We start from the raw sequence: 22,850 nt of genomic DNA, 5'->3' as shown, positions 1-22,850 counted from the left end.
GCGGAGGTTACAGTGAGCCAAGATCACCACTGCACTCCAGCCTGGGCAACAGAGTGACAGCTTGTCTCAAAAAAAAAAAGTCACACTAATAAAAATGTAAATACAAACTCAGATATTTGCTCTGAGGGAAAGAAATGTAGTTCTCCAAGTACCTAAAATAAAGTATCCTGTTGCCTCCTGGTAGACTTGCATGAGAAGAGACACAAGAGCTTCTGAAGGGGCCTGGGGAAGGGATCTGTTGGTGTTAGCTAGAAAAAGGTAGGGAGTGTGATGCAGAACATTCCAGTGACAGGAAGAATATCAAGTCTTCTTGGGTGAGGAGGAGCATAAACAATTCAAAGACCTGAAAGACCAGCTGGCTAGAGGGGAGTGAGAGAAAGGTAGTGTGAAATGAGGCTGAAAGGTAGTCAGGAGTCAGCTCATACTAGACCTTGCAGGACTTTGGTCTTGATCCTAGGAGCCATGAGAACCACTGAAAAGGGATTAAATAGGGTGGGTGATTAGCATTTGTACAAGGTCATCTTGAGGACTTTAAGGCATCTGAGTTCACTGAAGAAAATGGCTGAGGTTAGTCTTACCTGTAAAGAAGCCTATATGGGCATAATAAAAATGATGGGTACCTGGGAATGCCCAGGTTTTAAAACCAGTAACCCTGGGGGCTTGGATCAGGTGGGCCCAGGAACTAGCCCAGACATTTATACCCATTCGGAACAGATCCTCATCTTGCTTCAGTTTGGTTGCTAGTGTACTAGATGTTTCTTTATCTTCTAGGTGTCTGAGGACACTATATTCCCCTACTAAGTAGCTCAGAAAAAGTAGATGCTGACTACTAACATAATGATAATGCCCGTGCTGAGTGTTTTCAGTGATTTGTCTGGGTATAATTTTATCAAATCAGATGAATGCTGCTCCTTTTTAATCTATTAATAATTTTAATGGTTTCCCTCTGAATAGCAAATAGTTATTGAAAAGCTACTCTGTTCTTTGCTAGGTGCTGGAAATGTAAATATGAACAAAGTGTGTCCCTACCATCTAGGAGCCATCCTGTCAGTACAGTGGGGGAAGAAAGACAGATTAAGCCAAGGTGAAAAAACAGGAAAGATCCAAGAACAGGAACCAGGTCAAAGCAAAAGTGGCCTTTCAAAGGCAAGTGAAAAAATGCCCACAAGGAAGAAATGCCCAGTCGAGCACCGTGTCTCACGCCTGTAATCCCAGCACTTTGGGAGGCCGAGGCAGGTGGATCACCTGAGGTCAGGAGTTCGAGACTAGTCTGGCCAACATAGCGAAACCCCATCTCTACTAAAAATACAAAAATTAGCTGGGCTCAATAGCATGTGCCTGTATTCCAAGCTCCTCAGGAGGCTGAGGCAGGAGAATCACTTGAACCCGCAGGCAGAGGTTGCAGTGAGCCGAGATGATGCCACTGCACTCCAACCTGGGCAACAGAGCATGACTCTGTCTCAAAAAAGAAAAAAAAAAAAGAAAGAAAGAAATGCTCTCAGACCAGTTGGAATTATGAACTGGAGCCCCAGGGACCCAAGAGTTCTATAGATAATATGTAGTTCAGCATTGTTGAGTGGAAATCAGGACAGACCTAGGCTATCTGACTGACCAAGCCTATATTTCTAATGATAAGTCTGTTCTCTGGAATCTATTGAAACAGAATGGACAGCTTCCTTCTGTCTATCCAGGTAGACAGGAAACAAGACAGCATAAAGGAGTACCAACTCATGAGAGGTCTTCAGGAAAGCTCTGGTAAAAAAGAAAAAAAAAATACCCAATACAAATTGCTCAAAGAAATGGCATATTTGAATTTCTGACATTTCAGCTTGGTTCTTTAACCTGTGCTTCCTCTCTCCTACTTCCATCCTGCACTGTTTATAGAATCACTTTCTGAGTATGCTATAGACACAGTAATTGGACCTGTGTTTCTTCTAATCTTTATATGACAGCGCATTTCCTAATTCAGGGACCATCCCCTATCCCAAATTCCATCCTGCAAGATGTGAAACCTGTGAGTTCATGTGAATGCGTGTTTGAAGGGCTTGATGCCATGTAGTCTCTTACGAAGGCCTCAGGGTGCTCTTATGTTGTTGCTTTGCCATTGTCAAATGGCATTGATTGATCCGAGGGACTCAGAAAGTTAGGGTAGACTCTGTAAATAATTTCATTATTCCTCATCCTCTCCCTCATCATTTTGTCGATTAGTCATTCTGTCCAGATCACTAAGATTCTTCCTCTACAGGCCCTGCAAAATTCCACAGAGCCCTGATTCTCCACCTGCAGATGGAGTCTCCCTATCCCATTGCTCGGCTTTTCAAGATTCATTATGATGCTGGCAAGTGAGGAATTTCTTAAGTGAGAAATCAGTGTTCATGCCTGTTTACCTCCTAAGAACCCAGTGTAAAAAACCATCCACCCTTGTCTGAGATGGAAATAAGTATGTTTTTTAAGTTTGTTTCAGGAAAAAAACCAAAAACAAACCTAACCCTGAGTTACACCTTTTTCTTCTCTGCCCAAGACTTTGTAGAATTTAAATTTTATGAAGGAGTGAATTAATAAACAGAATTAAGGTGGTTGAATGGCTCATACCTATAATCCCAACAGTTTGGGAGACCGAGGAGTGAGGATCACTTGAGACCGAGAGTTTGAGACACTAGCCTGGGCAACATAGCAAGACCCCCATCTCTGCAAAAAAATAATAAAGTTAACCAGGCATAGTGGTGCATGCCCATAGCCCTAGCTATTTGGGAGGCTAAGGCAGGAGGGTCACTTGAACCCAGAAGCTCAGGGTTGTAGTGAGCCATGATCACCCCACTGCACTCTAGCCTGGGCAACAGAGTGAGACCCTGTCTCTAAAAAATAAATAAATAAAAATAAACATAATTACTTGTATAATAATAAAAATAAACAAACGTATAATAAAACAAAGAACTTTTGTAGTTAATTTAGTTCATTCCCCAGTCATCAGAGAAGATAATACAGAGTATCCCTGATTGTTTAAATTAGAGTTACAGACATTGTTGCCTAGAAAGAACCATAGAGCAGTGGTCACAGATTTAATCTCACATTAAAAATGCTGATTTCCAGCCCTATTCAAGACCACCTGAACCAAATCTTTAGGGGTGGGCCTTGGGAATTTGAAAACTTTAAAGCCCTCCTCCTGGTGGTGCTGATGTACAGTTGGTATGAGAACTACTGTTTTGGAGGTGGTCTGGCTTTGTCCTTGAATTTCTACAAAGTATCAGTGCCTAAGGAGATGACATCAGGGTCACTGTTAATTTACAGTGTAGCTTCTTATTTAAAATTTAAATTGGGTTTCCTCAAGCTCTCTTCATAAACTGCCTAGTCTGGATTTTCTCTTAAGTAAGTAAATCTTTTCTGTCGCTTCAACAGATGTTCAAGCAAATGCTTTCAGAAAAGCAAACCAAATGGGAGCATTACAAGAAAGAGGGTTCGGAGCGGATGACTGAGCTTGCTGATGTCTTTTCGGGAGTGAAACCCCTGACCAGAGTGGAGAAAAATGGTAATTGCTAAAGAAGAAATACTGGTGTGTTTGGAATGTATGCACAGGTTATTTGAAACCTTGGAAACTGGCAGGTTAAAAAGGCTTTATGTTCTCATTATTGCATCCTATGATATTCCCTCTTTAGTGTTGCTAATAAAGATCTGAAGGTGGCCGGGCGCGGTGGCTCAAGCCTGTAATCCCAGCACTTTGGGAGGCCGAGACGGGTGGATCACGAGGTCAGGAGATCGAGACCATCCTGGCTAACACGGTGAAACCCCGTCTCTACTAAAAATACAAAAAAAACTAGCCGGGCGAGGTGGCGGGCGCCTGTAGTCCCAGCTACTTGGGAGGCTGAGGCAGGAGAATGGCGGGAACCCGGGAGGCGGAGCTTGCAGTGAGCTGAGATCCGGCCACTGCACTCCAGCCCGGGCTACAGAGCAAAACTCCGTCTCAAAAAAAAAAAAAAAAAAAAAAAAAAAAAAAAAGATCTGAAGGTTAGTTTTGGCTGCGTCTAGCTTTCTGCTCTTTTGGGCAATGTTCATATCCTTTCTAGAGTTCAGGTTTTGTATCTTATCTTTGAAACGTGAGGTTAGGCTAAACCAGGGGTTTTGGTAACTCCAGTTCATAGACAAGGGTTTAGAGAGTCACAGCTGGCCTTCACCTCCATGGTATGCAGAACCAATGTGTCAGTTTATGTGATTTGGGGAAAGGGGGGAAAGGATCTATAACTCTCATGATCTTCTCAAGAAGGATACATCATCCAAGAATGTTAGTAATATACCAGCATAGATGATAGCTAAAATTCTTCTGGTCTCGCTTGATTCTTGTTCACCAATGCACCTGGTATCTAGTGGCAGAAGAAGGTACTGCAGACTAGTTTTGAAAAAACACAAACTCAGATTTTACTTTAATGATTTTGATCCTACTTCTTCTAGGAAATTTTATTTATAGGAAAGTTCTGGCACCATTTCAAATTTTTATAAATAAGAAATTTCTAACTGCTCCCAAAAAACCATTCTGAATTTTATGGCGACAATTTTTTTAATGGTTAATTTTAACTATCCGATCGATTTCTGATGAAGTTAATTTTACTGTAGAATTGCTTAGTAGTGTAGCTTCTTATTTAAAAACTATTATTTTTAATCAGTATGAGCTTGTGATTACTGTATTTTGGCTTTTGTTTATTTCTTTGATGCTGAGTGGTTGGGCAAAAATATATTTCCAAATTGTATTATTGTTCCTATAGGGAAAAGTCAGCCAACATATAATGATGTGATATAAACTAGAAACATGTTTTGCAGGTCACCATATTGTTATATGAAACCTGAAGTCTAGAATGAATATTATGGTTATCATGTTGTGATCTGCAAAACAATCACGTGTAACAATCTGACCCCATTAGCTGTCTAGAATCAGTGCATTAATCTCTGTGATAATTTCTTTTAGGCCCTTAAAAATGCCAACTTTGTTTCAGAGATGAAATAACAATTTTACATTTTTTTTCCGGCTATATAGTTTATTACAGCTTAGGACATACTTTCATAATTTTTTCTCACCTTACAACCCTGTAGGATACACATCTTAATCCTTATTTCATATATATAAGGAAACTGAGGCTTAAGCATGGAATCATTTGCTGAAGGTACAAAGGTGAAGAGCCTGGGTCTTGCTCATCTCAGACCCCAAATTTCATGCTCTTCCTACTACTCCATCGCTGCCCCTCAGCCCTAAAAAAATCTTCAAAATTATGAGTGTTGTCATGCTAATTCTTGAAATAACTTAGATCATAAGTAAGTAAGGCCTTTTAATAATGTGGAACCACCCCATTGATAAACAAAAATTTTAGGGGATCAACTTGGTGAGGTAAATAGAGTTTTTGAACTTGGACAGACAATTGTAAGTCCTGGCTCCGCCATTTAGTGTCACCCTGCATAACATTCTCAGTTTCTCTGAGCATCAGCCTCTTTATCTGGGAAATGGCTAACAAATTCCACCTCCCTATATTGCTGTGAAGATTAAATACTTAGAACTTTGCCTGACACACTGAGGGTACTCAGAGCACGTAGACACCCTTCTCTTTCTCTACTGTATGAAATGTCTGCCGGTTCAGAAATGCAAATGGCACCCCCTGCATTGTTCAGACGTCCCTGTGACTCATCAGTCACACCTTACACTTCTGTCATATTGGTCTCTTCTTTGCCCTCCAAGATATGCTCTTGTCATTCTTGCCCTGAAGCCTCTGCCTGTGTCTGCCTTTCATCTGGATACAATACCCTTCATCTCTCCGATGATCCGGATCTTTACCTTTCCTCACTTCGCCAGAAAACTCTCCCTGGTAACTAGGGACATCCTTCAGTTCCCTTCCAACTCTTCTCCACTGCCACTACCACCTCTACACTTACCGCTTATATAGCATGTACTTGAGCCTTTAGTATTTGTCTGCCAAGTGTTATAGACTAAGCTATTTATGTAGAAAGTTTATTCTACTATGTCGCATGCTCCAGGCATTTTTGTCATTTGGAAAATTCCTAGTGTTAGGCCCATGGTAAAAGCACTGAGGAACTGAATTTGTAAAAGATTATTTAGTTAAATTCAAAGCCACAGCTACAGGAATTCGAGGATTTCAGTGGTCTTTTCTTATTTCTGTATTACTAGAAAACCTTCAAGCTTGGTTCAGAGAGATCTCAAAACAAATATTGTCTTTAAATTACGATGATTCTACTGCTGCGGGCAGAAAAACTGTGCAACTGATACAAGCTTTGGAGGAGGTAAGGAAAGGCTTTTTAAATGAAGTTTCTTGGATCGTGAATCACACCTTATGACCCACCCAGCAGTCTGTTCCTGTAAATATATCTGAGAGACTATTTCATCAGAAGTAAAAGCAATGTGAATTAATATGTTTCCTGTAACAGATAGTGTCCTAAATTTGGGGAAATAAATGACTAGTATGAAGAGAATGGTAGCAAAAATTACAATATTTTAACTTGAGGAAACATGTAATCTTAGAAACATAATTATAAAAATAACATAGAAGCATTGGGCAAATTGTAATAAGGAGGTAAAAGCAAAAACAAAATTGCATGTGTATACCATTTTTAGGGTTGTAAAAAAGTGTGTGCCTTGGGGAAAAAAACCAGAAAGGAATACATAAAAAACCAAAAATAATTATATAATGATCATATGCTTGTAAGCGGTATATTTTCTTTTCTGAAAAAATAGTTTATTGTTTTTCTTTCAACTCAAAAATGATTGTACGAAAAAATTTGTACCTCACCACTCTTAAATTTTAATTGTGTATTTAACTAGATTTAAAATGATAACTAAAAGCAGCAGAAAAATAACCATAAACTCTTTTTTTTTTTTTTTTTTTTTGAGATTCAATCTAGTTCTGTCACCCAGGCTGGAGTGCAGTGGCGCCATCTCAGCTCACTGCAACCTCCACCTCCTGGGTGCCAGTGATTCTCTTGCCTCAGCTTCCCGGGTAGCTGGGACTACAGGCACCTGCCACCACGCCCAGCTAATTTTGTATTTTTAGTAGAGATGGGGTTTCACCATGTTAACCAGGCTGGTCTCGAACTCCTGACCTCAGGTGATCCACCTGCCTCGGCCTCCCAGAGTGCTGGGATTACAGGCGTGAGCCACCGCACCCGGCCAACTCTATTATTCAAAACATCATTTTTACTCATAATCTATAACCCTATCTAATTGGTATGATTATATATTTTTAGAGATATAATTAATACTGAAATCGTCAGAAGTAGTGTGCTTTATTTGAAGTGTTTTCAAGAACAAATGAGCACCATAGAGTCCATTCAGGATTTTTAAATTAAGTGTATTTCTGTAACACAGGTTCAAGAATTCCACCAGTTGGAATCCAATCTGCAAGTATGTCAGTTTCTTGCCGATACTCGAAAGTTTCTTCATCAAATGATCAGAACCATTAACATTAAAGAGGAGGTTCTGATCACAATGCAGATCGTTGGGGACCTTTCTTTTGCTTGGCAGTTGATTGACAGGTAATGTAGGCAGTGCTGACATTTGCTATAGATGAAAGGCCCTGGGAACATCTTCTTACCATCTCTCTTCTTTTTACAGTTTCACATCTATCATGCAAGAAAGCATAAGGGTAAATCCATCCATGGTTACTAAACTCAGAGCTACCTTCCTAAAGGTAAGCAAAACACAGTGAGATTCTCTGTTACTAGGAAAGAGTTGGCCTTCATTCATACCTCATTCATTAATTCAGCCCAAGATTTTATCCTTTTAGGAAGGTAAATAATTTCAATATTTTTATAGACTGAAATTGTTAGCAGTTTTTCCATGAGATCATAGTTTCAAAGATGCCAGAAATATTTAAAGTTTTAATTAATATAAGTTGGAATGTCTTCAGGAATACTGTTTTATAAGTTGGAATATCTTCAAGAATGCTATTTTTAAGTGAAGAGTAGATTTTTTTTTTAAGTTTTATCTGTGTACTAAAAATGTGAGTCTTTTGTGTCCTTTATTCCCTAGGCATGAATTAAGTCCTTTTACTTATTCATTCAAAAAATTACTGAGCCTCTGCTACAAACTAGTATTAATATCTACAATAACAGGAAATATTGGTGAAAAATAGGCGCAGCCCGTGCTCTCATAGTAATTTCAGTTCGTGGTAAATGAACAAAGAATCTACTCAGTGTCTTCTTTTATTTATTTATTTATTTATTTATTTATTTAGAGATGGAATCTTGCTTTGTTTCCCAGGTGGGAGTGCAGCTCTGCCTACCAGGTTCCAGCAATTCTCTTGCCTCAGCCTCCCAAGTAGTTGAAATTATAGGCGTTCACCACCATGTCCAGCTAATTTTTACTATTTTTAGTAGAGATGGGGTTTTACCATGTTGGCCAGGCTGGTCTTGAATTCCTAACCTCAAATATTCCTCCTGCCTTGGCCTCCCAAAGTGCTGGGATTACAGGTGTGAACCACCAAGCCCAGTCTACTCAATGTCTTCTGACAGAGCTACCATGTACCATATATATTAATTCTGAGATGCACCATTTTTTGGGAGGTGGGGGTGAGAGGGATGGGGTTTTACTGTGTTGCGCAGGCTGTATCTCAAACTCCCAGGCTCAAGCGATCCTCCTGCCTTAGCCTCCCAAGTACCTTGCATTATAGACGTGCACCATGCACCTGGCTACTACAACTTTTTTCATATTTTAACATTCCTGTAACTGGGGATAGGTTTTATCGTTGATGGCATATCATAGTTTAGTTGTCAGCATTTTAATTTTTTTCTGAGTGACATATAAAATAATGGCACTTCTTTTTTTTTTTTTTTGAGACAGAGTCTCGCTCAGTCGCCCAGGCTGGAGTGCAGTGGCGCCATCTCGACTCAGCCTCCCCAGTAGCTGGGACTACAGGCGCCTGCCACCACACCCGGCTAATTTTTTTGTCTTTTTTAGTAGAGACGGGGTTTCACTGTGTTAGCCAGGATGGTCTCAATCTCCTGACCTTGTGATCCACCCGCCTCTGCCTCCCAAAGTGTTGGGATTACAGGTGTGAGCCACCGCGCCCGGCCAATAATGGCACTTCTTACACTTGACGGCATATTAGATTGGATGGATTCAGTAGTGCGTCAGTCAGAATGTCTTGATTTCCACACAGGAGTAGCTATCTTCTGTGGCACGGTGGCTCTCAAACTTGAGCATGCATCAGAATCACCTGCGGGGCTGGTTGTAACACAGATTACTGGGCCCCACCCCCAGGGTGTCCGACTAAGTCAGTGTGGAGTGGCACCCAATAATTTGCATGTCTAACAAGTTCCCAGGTCAGGCTGAAGCTAGCGGTCCAGGGAGCACAGTTTAAGAACCACTGCCATTACAGTTAACTAGGGTTTTTCAAAAACTGTATTGTCAGTAACTATTAGTGATACTGATGAGACTCAGTGGTTGTTGCCCTCTGTTGGGTAAAACCCAAATGTTTTGTTGTATGTTACATTTTCTGGAAAAGAAGATTTCTAGGACTCTTTTTGAAACAGAGAAACAGATATGCCTTATTTTTCTTCCAGCTTGCCTCTGCCCTGGATCTGCCCCTTCTTCGTATTAATCAGGCAAATAGCCCGGATCTGCTCAGCGTGTCGCAGTACTATTCTGGAGAGTTGGTATCCTATGTGAGAAAAGTAAGAAATGCATCAGGGTGATATTTACTCTTACCAGATAACTGCTGTTTTGAATACAAAAAGTATGCTTAGGCCCCCAAAAAGTATATCTGTGTCTCTTTCCCTTTTAAAAATCTGATTCCAGAAATTTGCAACACCTAAAAATAAACTTATTGCTACTGTGGATGTACAGATGTTTTTACTTGCCAGGAACTTTTATTTCTGTGTTTTAAATGTTGATGGTATTTACGTCTATTTTATAGATGTAGAAACAGAGATTATAATAGTTTCTTCAAAATCACAGAGCCATATCTGGTAAAAGAGCCAGATCTAGATCCAGCATCTCCCGGTCGCAGCCCAATTCAGGCTTTCATGGGAATTTTGATTCTTGTTTTAATAACTTCTGATGGAGCATGAAGCCAGACAGGCCTAAATTCAAAGTTTACTGGTGTCACATACTAGCCGAGTCCTCTATAATGATGTTACTTAACATTTTTGAACCTCGATCTTTTTAAAATCTGTAAAGTGGGAATGATACGGTTTTTTGCAGCATTGTTAGAAGGATTAGCTTTATATTCTGTAAGCAATTAATATTTAAAGGAATGGAGCCCTGTGCCTGTTAGCAGTTATTAGAACAGCTCTTTTACATTTTTCAGCATCCCCCTATATAGATAAATTGCTGTCGTTTACTGCCATCCTAATATTTGTCAGCCAAGAAAAGTAAAACGGATGTTCATTGCGTTTCCTTCTGTCCTTTTCACTGAAGGTTTTGCAGATCATCCCAGAAAGCATGTTTACATCTCTTCTAAAGATCATAAAGCTTCAGACTCACGACATTATTGAAGTGCCTACCCGCCTGGACAAAGACAAGCTGAGGGACTATGCTCAGCTGGGCCCACGATACGAGGTACTGTGTCCTCTGACTTCTGCCTTTTCATATTAAAAACTAAGTCATGAAATATCACAGGCCTGTGTCGCCTGCCGTATTCTGGGGACCACCAGACCAATTCTGACTTGTTTTCTCACATTTGCAATGGTAAACATGTTGTACGATTTTAGTATAATCACACCTTTTATTCTTGACATTTTCCTGGTGTCATTTAAGGCCTTGTTCGCCTCAGTATTCTCAGGGGAAATGGAGCTTAGCTGGCCATTTTTTTCTAGAACAGTCTTGCTAAAGCAGCCCTTGTTCTCTTTGAACTAGATTACCTGACTTTTCATATCATGTTCCTGCTTTTTGAGCAGCTCAAAATAATCTGTATTCCATTAACCATTTCCTATAGGCAGATTTTAAGCTCACTCAGTAATAGTTCAGCAGCCTCAGAGGTTCTTCTCCCCAAACACCTCTGATTTTTTTCTCCCTGAACTTAGAATTTAAAGACATCAAAAGTAAAATCAAGTGAAGATTGAAAATATGATATACAGTGTCAATTTCCCATTCTGACACAAATCCAAGAAATATGTCAGGGACTTAGATTATCAAGCTTGATATTTCCACGTTTATTCTGATTCAGCAATATAGCTAGCACCTGTCTACCCTGTCAATGTCTGCTGGTGTTGCTTGCAAATAATCGAGAGGCTAGGGAAGGGGAGGTTACCTTCGCATTCTCATAGTCTTTTCTAGCCAGAAGGGCCCATCTAGATCATTGAGTTCTGTCCCAAATTTTAGACATGAGAAAATGAAGCCTAAAGGAGAAATGCTTTGTCAAACGTGAAAGAATGAACTGATGTCTTCTGACTCGGTTTCCCAATATGTCTAACAGTGGGCTTTCAGTTATACCATAGAGCCTCATTTCTGTCCAGAACATGTGGACACAGGTCTCCTAAAGCTGCAGGTTCATTTCCTGTTATCTTTGCTCATTCCAGGACTATTAGCCAATGATTTCTGATTTCCTGGAAATGATGGGTCTTTTATCTGAAGTATTTTTCATACCTCTTTTTCTTTGTTATAGGTTGCCAAGCTTACTCATGCTATTTCCATTTTTACCGAAGGCATCTTAATGATGAAAACGACTTTGGTTGGCATCATCAAGGTAACAGTTTTGTTAGTCTGTGTGGCCTGGTACCATGACTCTTAGCTGTTTGGATTTTTGTGGTAACTATCATGTGTGCAAAAGGGAGTGACATCATCTTGCTGTTTCATATTCCAGTTTCGGTCTTCATTTTACTCATTTATTTTATTTTAGTTTAGTTTTTTGAGACAGCTTCTCTCTCTCTGTTGCCCAGGCTGGAGTGCAGTGGTGCAGTCTCAGCTCACTGCAACCTCCACCTCCCGGGTTCAAGTGATTCTCATGCCTCAGCCTCCCACGTAGTTGGTACTACAGGTGCGCAACACCACACCCAGCTAAGTTTTGTATTTTTAGTAGAGACGAGTTTCACCTTGTTGGCCAGGCTGGTCTCAAACTCCTGACCTCAAGTGATCCATCTGTCTTGGCCTTTCAAAGTGCTGGGATTATAGGCATGAGCCATGGTGCCTGACCCGTTTTACTCACTTATTGATGGAGGAAGAGAAAGCGTTGTAATCTATTTCTCTTAATACCTGAAGGTAGTGGGAATTTCTTTATCTTGTAGTTCTGCAGAAACTGTATGGTACTAGTACTGTTTTACCAAAGAGTTGTTTAAATCTAAGAAAAATATATTTGATTGAATTTTGGGAAAAGCAAAAAAAAAAAAATTCAATTTCCTTAGGCAAAATTGCTTTCTTCTCTCTCTCTCTTTTCCTTCCTTCATTTTTAGTATTTTTATTTCACACCCCAGGTACAGAGAGCTAAGATAATCATATCCCTCTTTTAACAGACCACTGTCATCAATGGGGCATGCAAGCTCCTCTCATCTTTTGTTTGTTTGGTTTTTTCTTCTCCTGGATCCCTGCTTCCATTTCCGTTACCTGTAGCACTAACTTTGTGTGTTTGGTAAATGTTCCTAAATATGCAGGTATTCTTGTTTTTAGCATATGGCATTATTTGATGTGTGCATGTACTTTTGATTTATCTCAACCATATTGTGCTCTAAGTCTTATTCTTTTTCCAACTTCTGTTACTGGTTATTGCTTTTGCAATTTATTTATATTGCTATAGGTCAGATAGTAGGTTACCTTTTACTGCTGCATAGAATTCCACATTTTTCTTAACCATCCAGCTTGGGACAGACATCTATGCCCCCCATTATCACAACCAATGTCATGATGAACGTCTCTGAGCATATCCCTACTCCAGACCTGTGCAAGAATTCCTCTGAAATCTACATTCTTTTCAAGTGGCCGCAGACCAATCCATAGTACGAATGCACCATGGTGCATTTACCATTCCACTACTGATGGATGTTGAGATACAAGTGTTTCTTGACTTACAATGGTGTTACATCCCAATAAACTCATCACAAGTTGAAAATATCAGAAGACCATTGGGACTTAACAGCTTACATCTTCGCCAATACTTGATGTTATCCATTTTCTAATTTTGCTCTCCCAAGAGGTATAAAGTAGTATCTCATTGCTTTTTTAATTTGGAATGTTGTGGTAAGTAGTGATGGGCCCATTCCTATAGTTTATGGTGCTTTTCTTTATTTTTCTATATATCTGACATCAGTAGAATCTGAACATTCCTAATTGCCATATTAATATTTGCATTATTAAAATCAAAGAAAATAGAGGAAATGAACCTAAATGGAACTTTGGTATGTGTTTTCTGGGAGTATGCTAAAAGAAATACCATTGTAGTTCCTAGAATATTAACAGAATTTGCTAAACATGGTTTAGGCCTGATCTCAGGTGAATTCAGTTGATGTGCAGAGAATGTACATGCATTTTACTCACTTCTTACACACAGGATGATAAATCCTAGGACTGCAAAGTGACCACTATAAGAAGGATATAATAAAACCTAATACAGGTAATTAACAATAATTATCAAAAGATAGACTGCTTGGTAAAATATTAATCTTTTCCCACAATCTTTCAGATAATAACAGCAGAAGGAATATCCTGCTGACCAACTCCATTCAACCCAGTAGACTCTCTCTGCTAGTCTACCAATAGCAACTAAGGGCTTTTAAAAGTAATCCTGTGGCCCTCACTGATCTTTAACCTTAGAGTATTGAGGTTGTATTTCAAACACTTATAAAAAGTGTAGGTTCAATTTGGTTGATATGACTTAGAACAAGTGAGATACACACAGAGATGTAAGCATTCATTGTTAGAGGCAGCAAAAAAAAAAAAAAAGAAAAGAAATATACATGGTCTCGAACTTACGATGATTCAGCTTCATGATGATACCCATACTGGTTTTCACTTTCAGTACACTATTCAATAAATTACATGAGATATTCAATACTTTATTATAAAATAGGCTTTGTGTTGGATGATATTGCCCAACTGTAGGCTAATGTAAGTGTCTGAGCACATTTGAGGTAGGGGAAGCTAAGCTATGGTATTTGGTAGATTAGGTATATTCAGTGCATCTTTGACTTCTGATATTTTCAACTTATAATGAGTTTATTTGAATGTAACTCCATCTTAAGTCAAGGAGCATCTGTAATCTAAACATCCATCAGTAGGGGAATGGTTAAATATTCGATGGTGCATTTGTACTGTGGATTGGTCTAGAGCGATTCAAAAAGAATTTACTACTGGAAAATCTTCAAGATGGAAAATGAAAAAAGCAAATTGCAGAAAAACATGTATGTATGTATATGTGTGTGTATGTGTATATATTTATAGTGTGTGTGATATACATGCATACATCTGTGTGTATATATGTATAATGCATGTGTGATATACGTGCGTGTCTCTGTACATATATATGTATATGATCCCTTTTAGATTTTTGAAATTAAATATATGTTTAACCATGGATATTTTTGTATATAAATGAATAGAGAAAGGTCTGGATGATCCATATGAAAACAGTTACTGTTGTTAACTTCAGGGGAAGGGAATAGAAATGTGAGGAAGGGGCTGTGTGAAGATGGCTTTCTCTCAGCTGTGAACACTTCCACAGATGAGTGAGAATCCGGGAAGGATTAGAAGAGCTGCATGAGATCTTTAGATTCACGAAAGCCTTGAACTCTTTCACTAAATCTGTTCTTATAAGGAATATTTACTTGAAAGCTTCATGATACTTCTTTGACTCTGTACTCATTGATTATGTCTTTATAATTTATCTTTTTATTGTATAATAAAGCACAGATGCTGAAAACTAAAAAAAGAATAGCCTATTGGGTTATTACAAGGTAAACACCAGTCATTCTGACTACCACTTAAGTCAAGAAATAGGATTTAGCCAGCCCCACTCCTGAAAGCCCCTCATGCACTCTGACCTAATCTCAGGCCTCCTGTATATAGTTTTATTATCCAATGAAACTATATGTCATTAATTTCCAGACTATAGCTTAGACTTGCCCATTTGAAAAATGATGTTATGTCTTTTAAGTCTTTTTTGATCTACAGATTTCTTCTTCTTTTTTTTTTTTTTTTTTTTTTTGGAGACAGAGTTTCACTCTTGTTGCCCAGGCTGGAGTGCAATGGTACAATCTCAGCTCACCACAAGCTCCGCCTCCGAGTTCAAGCAATTCTCCTGCCTCAGCCTCCCTGCTAGCTGGGACTACAGGCATGTGCCACCATGCCTGGCTAATTTTGTATTTTTAATAGAGACAGGGTTTCTCTATGTTGGTCAGGCTGGTCTCGAACTCCTGACCTCAGGTGATCCGTCTGCCTCAGCCTCCCAAAGTGCTGTGATTACAGGCGTGAGCACCCGCACCTGACCCTCCTTTCCTTTCTTTCCCTATAATTCATCTGTTGAAGAACACAGGGCCTTTCACCTTCAGTTGCTCCACAGTCCGGATTTCCCTGACTGAATGATCTTGATGTAGTTTAACGTGTTTCTCTGACTTTTGTGTTTTGCAACTCCCATTGCAGTTGTCTTATTTGAAATTTAAATATAATCAAAACCAGATGGAACCCATTAATTGCCTTTATGACTTTTTAAAATAATGGTTCTTTACAAATTAAAAGTAAAAGAAACAAGTCTCAGAGAATTCAGGGGAGTCTGTAAAAACCATTTGATGTTTTATGGATCTGGTAAGAGCCTTTTTTAAGGAATAACAAAAGCTTTTTCATTACAGATGAAATAATTAGCAAAATCAGCTTGTAGAGTTAGATAGCAGATTTGCTTTCCTATTTTATCTCCCTAATTCCAAGAATGCTGAAAGAAAAGATAATTATTCAATTTACAGAGTGACCCAAACTCAAATCTAAGTTTGTTCATATGGATATAAGGTGCCCAGAAATAAAATCTAAAGGAAGAACATGCATCTGTAAATTCAGTCGTAGGTCCTTTATCCCGCCCCCCAGAAAAGGCACTTTTTACTGTTAATGCATTAATTAGAATGTGAGGCCATTTAAAACTTTCCTTATTCACCATCTTTGAAATGTCATGTTGTAAAATTATCATCATGAACTTTGCTGAAATAAACAGAGTCCTAAAAAGGTGACAGGTTTAATAATTCCATCCAAGCTGTGCAAGATCACAGGAGCAGGAAAGGAAAAAAATTCACATCATTTAGTGAGGAGGTAGGAAAATGCTCCACTGCAGATTCTGGAGGCCATCTTTCCTCTGGATTTCATCAGGACTGAATTTTTCATAACTATCATTTAATACTTTGATTGGCACTTAGGTGGATCCAAAGCAGTTGCTGGAAGATGGAATAAGGAAAGAGCTTGTGAAGCGCGTTGCCTTTGCCCTGCACAGGGGACTGATATTCAACCCTCGAGCCAAGGTACCCAGGGACCAGAATGGGCCTGTCCTCTTCTCCGCCCAGCTTGCAGCATGGACTAGAATGCCATTTTTAACCTATCATGAACAAGACCTTACCTCCTAGCTAATGTATATCAAATATGTGATTTTCAACACAAACAGCTGATGTGCTTTTTAATCTTATAATCCATTCATATTATAAATTTATAGTATAAATATGAAATTTAGATTTTATGTTTAAAAGTTCATATTTTTAAAACCAGTGCTTCTTTCCTCCACCTACTGATCCCCATTTCAAAGTTAAACTGATGTTTATGATTCAGAATTATTTCTTATAGTTAAAAGAATTTGCTAACCCTAAAGCAGATAGGAACTTATAAAGGTTGTAATTTTTTATTTTGCTTTATCTGCTACGGAATATGGTCATTTTTCTCAGGAGAAAAAAAATAGGCCTGAAATTTCTATTTAGGGCATTTATTATCATAGTAAATTCAATTTAAAATGTTTTAAGTATTCTGAGACTAGATACATGTATTAAATGACAGAGAAATCATAGTCTTTCATTTATTTCTTTCTTTATATGAGGCTTCCTTCCCAAATGAATGAAATAATTTCTTTGCTGAATGTCTGACATCAGTTGTCAGTCATCCTAGATGAAGTAGAAAATGAGTATTTCCAAAACTTAAAGTATCTCTGAAACCATGACTCTGATCTCTTAGCTGCTGTACTGTTTATTTATTTATTTATTTATTTATTTATTTATTTATTGAGACAAAGTCTTGCTCTGTATTTATTTATTTATTGAGACAAAGTCTTGCTATGTCTCCCAGGCTGGAGTGCATTGGCACGATCTCAATTCACTGCAACGTCCGCCTCCTGGGTTCAAGCGATTCTCGTGCCTCAGCCTCCCGAGTAGCTGGGATTATAGGCACCTACCATCATACCTGGCTAATTTTTGTATTTTTGATGGGGTTTCACCACGTTGGCCAGGCTGGTCTTAAACTCCTGACCTCAAGTGATCCACCCATCTCAGCCTCCCAAAGTGCAGAGATTACAGGCATGAGCCCAGCCTATTTTTTATTTTTTTACCATTAAGTCTCACTCTGTCCCCCAGGCTGGAGTGCAGTGGCACAGTCTCAGCTCACTGCAGCCTGCGCCTCCCAGGTTCAAGCAATTCCCCTGCCTCAGCCTCCCAAGTAGCTGGGATTACAGGTGCGCACCACACCTGGCTAATTTTTATATTTTTTTTAGTAGAGTCGGGGTTTCGCCACATTGGCCAGGCTGGTCTTGAACTCCTGACCTCAAGTGATCTCCCTGCCTCAGCCTCCCAAAGTGCTGGGGTTACAGGCGGGAGCCACCGCACCTGGCCTGCGATACTATTTAAGGTCTAATTAGATATTAGAATTAGGCCAGGCGCGGTGGCTCACGCCTGTAATCCCAGCACTTTGGGAGGCCGAGGCGGGGGGATCACAAGGTCAGGAGATCGAGACCATGGTGAAACCCCATCTCTACTAAAAATAGAAAAAATTAGCCGGGCGCAGTGGCGTGCGCCTGTAGTCCCAGCTACTCGGGAGGCTGAGGCAGGAGAATGGCGTGAACTCGGGAGGCGGAGCTTGCAGTGAGCCGAGATTGCGCCACTGCACTCCAGCCTGGGCGACAGAGCGAGACTCCGTCTCAAAAAAAAAAAAAAAAAAGATATTAGAATTAATAGTTGACAATCTACTCCAGTGTAAGAGCCTCGTGTTTTGCCTTTTCCACAGCCAAGTGAACTGATGCCCAAGCTGAAAGAGTTGGGAGCGACCATGGATGGATTCCATCGTTCTTTTGAATACATACAGGACTATGTGAACATTTATGGTCTGAAGATTTGGCAGGAAGAGGTATCTCGTATTATAAATTACAATGTGGAGCAAGAGTGTAATAACTTCCTAAGAACGAAGGTATCTAATAAATTTTAAAATTCTTGACGATATTTGTTATTTCTCATGTTTAGAGTACACATCCCAAACCTCAGAAATGTCAACAAGAACGTTTATGTATTTACTAAAACTCTGTAAACACTAGATAGTCTCAGTACCTTTAGAGTATGTTCAGGAGCCAGGAGGGTTGCAGAAAAGTGGACATGGCACGTGACCTCTGGGAGCTCACTGTCCTAAGAAGGCAAACATCATTAAATGGCTACAGAATGAAGCTGTTTGTTGTTAATTGTTATAACCCAAGTGATTGACAGTTCTAAAGACTTTTAGGACTCCTTTGTTTGGGTTCGGCAGGGTGCATACTGAGGAGTGGAATTACTGGGACCTATAATGGGTAGTTCTATGCTTAACTTATTGAGGAACTACCAAACTGTGTTCCACAATAACGGCACCATTTTACATGCCCAACAGCAGTGTACGAGGGTTCCAGTTTCTCCATGTCCTAACCAACGCTTGTTATTTTCAATTTTTAAGATTACAGTCACCCTAGTGCACATGAAGGTATCTCATCATGGTTTTGATTTGCATTTCTCTAATGGCCAATGATGTTGAACAGCTTATTGGCCATTTGTATGTCTTCTTTGGAAAAATATGTATAAAAGTCCTTTGCCCATTTCTTTAATTGGGTAAAAAAAGAATATCAAATGCATAAGTGCCAAAACTGAGAAGCTGATTTTAGTAAGTAGTTAACAAGGAGTCACTCTGCAAGTTTTTATGTGGGAACTAACATGATTTAGGTGACATTTTCAAAAGTTTAAGTCTATTCCAGACTTATGACATTTTGGATTTTATATTACATGGATGCATGTCAACTCATAGGACAGAAAGCCGGAAGTTCCCATGCCTCATCTTAGTTCTCGCTTCTTCTTTGTCACTTCACCTTTTCACAAATGTTTCTTTGTTTTTTATGAATGTTATATGTGATATTTCTGGGGGACTATTATTAATGCAGTTTCAGAAGTTTCCTCTTCAAAACCAAGGAAAAGGCCAGGTGCAGTAGCTCATGCCTGTAGTCCCAGCTACTTGGAGGCTCAGGCCGGAGGACTGCTTGAGCCCAGGAGGTTGAGACTGCAACAAGCTGTGATCACACCATGGCACTCCAGCCTGGGCAGCAGAGCAAGATCCTGTCTCTAAAATAAAAAACCAAGCCAGGCACAGTGGCTCACACCTGTAATCCCAGTGCTTTGAAAGGCCGAGGCAGGTGGATCACCTGAGGTCAAGAGTTAGAGACCAGCCCGTCTCTACTAAAAACACAAAAATTAGCCAGACCTGGTGGCACATGCCTATAATCCCAGCACTTTGGGAGGCCGAGGTGGGAGGATCACTTGAGATCAGGAGATCGAGACTCGCCTAGCCAACATGGTGAAACCCCATCTCTACTAAAAATACAAAAATTAGCCGGGCATGGTGGCATGCGCCGGTAATCCCAGCTACTCAGGAGACTGAGGCAAAAGAATTGCTTGCACCCAGGAGGTGGAGGTTGCAGTGAGCCAAGATCACGCCACTGCATTCCAGCCTAGGGGACAGAGCAAGACTCAATCTTAAAAAAAAAAAACCAAAGAACCTTTATTGTCTCTCTTTATGCAATATTGTATTTGTAAAATTATGTGGAAAAGAGATAACTAGATTATCTTATCAAAGGTGTACTAAATATTGATGGTTTTGTTTTCTAGATTCAAGATTGGCAAAGCATGTACCAATCCACTCATATTCCAATACCCAAGTTTACCCCTGTGGATGAGTCTGTAACGTTTATTGGTCGACTCTGCAGAGAAATCCTGCGGATCACAGACCCAAAGTAGGTGTACGTGAATTCTACAGAGCCCTGAATACTGTAGGCAGTCTCATCTGCACCTGTGTCCCTGTGGCACAGCCACTATTCTAATCATGGGGGGCCACTTGTCAACTCATATTCTGACCCTTTAGAGCAAGGGTCCCTAACACCTGCGCTGCGGACTGGTACCGGTCTGTGGCTTGCGAGAAACCAGACCACACAGCAAGAGGTGAGTGATGGGTAAGCAAGCATTACCGCCTGAGCTCCACTTCCTGTCAGATCAGTGGCAGCATTAGATTCTCATAGGAGCGTGAACTTTGCGTGTGAGGGATCTAGGTTGCGCGCTCCTTAGAAGAATCTAATCTCTTCTCCCGCCCCCCTGTCTCCACAAAATGATTCTTAGGTCAACACACAAGCACTTTTGATAGTAACAACTGTTTATTGAACACTTACCTATGCGCTCTTCTAAGCACATTATACACATCCAGTCGTTAACCCATTTACAGCAATCTTATGAGATAGGCATTATTCTTATTCCCATTTTAAAGATGAAGTAACTGAAGCACAGAAAAGCTTAGTCATTTGCCCAGCATCACACAGTTAATAAATGGCGGACCCAGAATACATTCCAGGCCCTCTGACTCCAGAGCCCAGCTCCTAGGCACTGTACTGTGAAGGGCAGACTGCATAGCTTTGTATACAGCCAATCACTTCTGAGTCTAAAAAGAATCATTTGGAGAGGACCAGAAGATGGCATCTACAAGTTTAAGGAACTGGGAGGAAAAAGCAAATTGCTTTGTCGTCATAGTCTCAAATGTTAGGTAGTGTGTGGAGATTCTAAGTTCTTTTTTTACCAAATGGAAATGACACAAGGCCTTGTTTTGTCTCCAAACTGGAAATTTAAATGAAGGCTGCATAGAGAGACCAGTGGGCTCTGAAGTCTTCCAGCCTGACAGCTGAACCTAACCTTGTCTTCTCAGCATGATTCCAAGTCAGCAGCCTAACTCAATGGAAATAAATGACTGAAACCAATGATATGGCACAGGGCAGGAAAAGGGGGTCACACCAAATTTCACCTTCCTGTTCCATTGGGTGGTCACTGGGAAGATGCCTTGGGTGCCTGAATGCAGAGTTAGAAAACACAGATCATGTAACTCTGTTCTTCATATTTGGTGCCGCATGTCCTATTGAGTCCTAACATCTCTTTAAGGATGAGTTCTGAGCCGTTCTGGGGTCTTTGCGTTATTTTCATTTTAGAATGACATGTCACATAGACCAGCTGAACACTTGGTATGATATGAAAACTCATCAGGAAGTGACCAGCAGCCGCCTCTTCTCAGAAATCCAGACCACCTTGGGGACCTTTGGTCTAAATGGCTTAGACAGGCTTCTGTGCTTTATGATTGTAAAAGAGTTACAGGTGAGCTTTTGACTTTCATGCCTGTTTTCTGCCACCCTGGGGGAGAGGCAAGAACGTATCTTGGGCAGTTTGAACTCACTTAACCTTTCTTCCATGATTTCTTACACTGACTTTAGGCATATGATACCTACTGGGTAGATAGGAGCTGGAGATAAACTAGAATTTATTTGGCCAGCATAGTACTTTTAGGATTAGACTGTTTTTGTGAGTTTCAACTTGGGAAGATAAGACTTTTTAATCCTTGAAACCAGTGACTTTTCCTAGCAAGGGGTGTTTCTAATAGGAACCTGAAGTTGCTTGTTTTTGCAGTCATCCTATTTAGAGGTTTTGTGTGACTTAGGCCCAGTCTCTGTTCTGCATAGCATTTTAGGTAACTGGAGTACTTGCTTGTTTAATTCATTATGTTTGGTTCTTTGACCATGCCTTCTTGTTTTCAGAATTTCCTCAGTATGTTTCAGAAAATTATCCTGAGAGACAGAACTGTTCAGGACACTTTAAAAACCCTCATGAATGCTGTCAGTCCCCTAAAAAGTATTGTAGGTGAGTGTCCTGAAACTAGCCTGAGGTGGGGATGACACAGTAGCCTTTACGAATGTATTAAAGAGAAAATTGTGTTTTAACTTTTCAGCGAATTCAAATAAAATTTATTTTTCCGCCATTGCCAAAACACAGAAGATTTGGACTGCGTATCTCGAGGCTATAATGAAGGTATGTTGTAGGAGAGACGGTGACAGCCAATACTTACATTTTTTAATTTTTCGTTTTCTTGTAACTTTGTTGCCCAAAGAAAGCTACTCTTCTTTCTTTTGTCATTAAATCAAAAATATTTTAATACTTCAGTTTATCATTTTAAAATTCATTTTGTTTATCTCCCTTTCTGGATCTGTTCTTGACTAGGCTTTTTAGGAGCCTAGCGTTTCCCTTTTGTTCAAGAAAACTGGCTCTTTGTAAAATGCCTTTTGGGTAGAGGTGCTTTTATATATGAAAATGGAACTTTCCCTTGCACAGTAATACTCCCTTCTTACATAACAAAGTTCATTTATACACACCTCATCTGCTCCAAGCTGCTGTTAAAACAGAACATTGTCTCTCTGCCCTCTTGTGTCTGCGTAGATGTTAGGGAGCCAGGTTCTTTGGGGCATAAATTGTCCTTGTACTATGCATAAAGCACTTTTACTTTGGAAATGAATAAGAAAGACAAATGAAGAGATTAATTTGCTGGGTGGAAGTCTACTTTATTTTATAATCCAGCTGCCTACTTTCCTGCCTTGACTCAGCAGCGGGAG

At 39.9% G+C, this 22,850-nt stretch overlaps 1 protein-coding gene across 3 annotated transcripts in view; it reads left to right on the top strand.

Moving 5' to 3' along the window:
- Positions 1-22,850, top strand: part of WASHC5 (WASH complex subunit 5) — a 64,842-nt gene that overhangs the window by 25,196 nt on the left and 16,796 nt on the right. For all 3 annotated transcript variants that reach the window (XM_025393636.1, XM_025393637.1, XM_025393638.1), the window contains 13 exons: positions 3,397-3,526; positions 6,164-6,276; positions 7,358-7,524; positions 7,604-7,679; positions 9,553-9,663; positions 10,409-10,549; positions 11,595-11,675; positions 16,315-16,416; positions 18,155-18,334; positions 20,044-20,168; positions 21,402-21,564; positions 22,002-22,104; positions 22,193-22,272. In XM_025393636.1, the coding sequence (XP_025249421.1) occupies positions 3,397-3,526; positions 6,164-6,276; positions 7,358-7,524; positions 7,604-7,679; positions 9,553-9,663; positions 10,409-10,549; positions 11,595-11,675; positions 16,315-16,416; positions 18,155-18,334; positions 20,044-20,168; positions 21,402-21,564; positions 22,002-22,104; positions 22,193-22,272 (1,572 nt within the window). The remainder of the gene's footprint in view (positions 1-3,396; positions 3,527-6,163; positions 6,277-7,357; positions 7,525-7,603; positions 7,680-9,552; positions 9,664-10,408; positions 10,550-11,594; positions 11,676-16,314; positions 16,417-18,154; positions 18,335-20,043; positions 20,169-21,401; positions 21,565-22,001; positions 22,105-22,192; positions 22,273-22,850) is intronic.

Source organism: Theropithecus gelada, chromosome 8 (assembly GCF_003255815.1).
Source record: "Theropithecus gelada isolate Dixy chromosome 8, Tgel_1.0, whole genome shotgun sequence".
Lineage (NCBI taxonomy): Eukaryota > Metazoa > Chordata > Mammalia > Primates > Cercopithecidae > Theropithecus > Theropithecus gelada.
The sequence above is the reverse complement of the archived record's forward strand: the minus strand, read 5'-3'. Positions and strand labels throughout refer to the sequence as shown.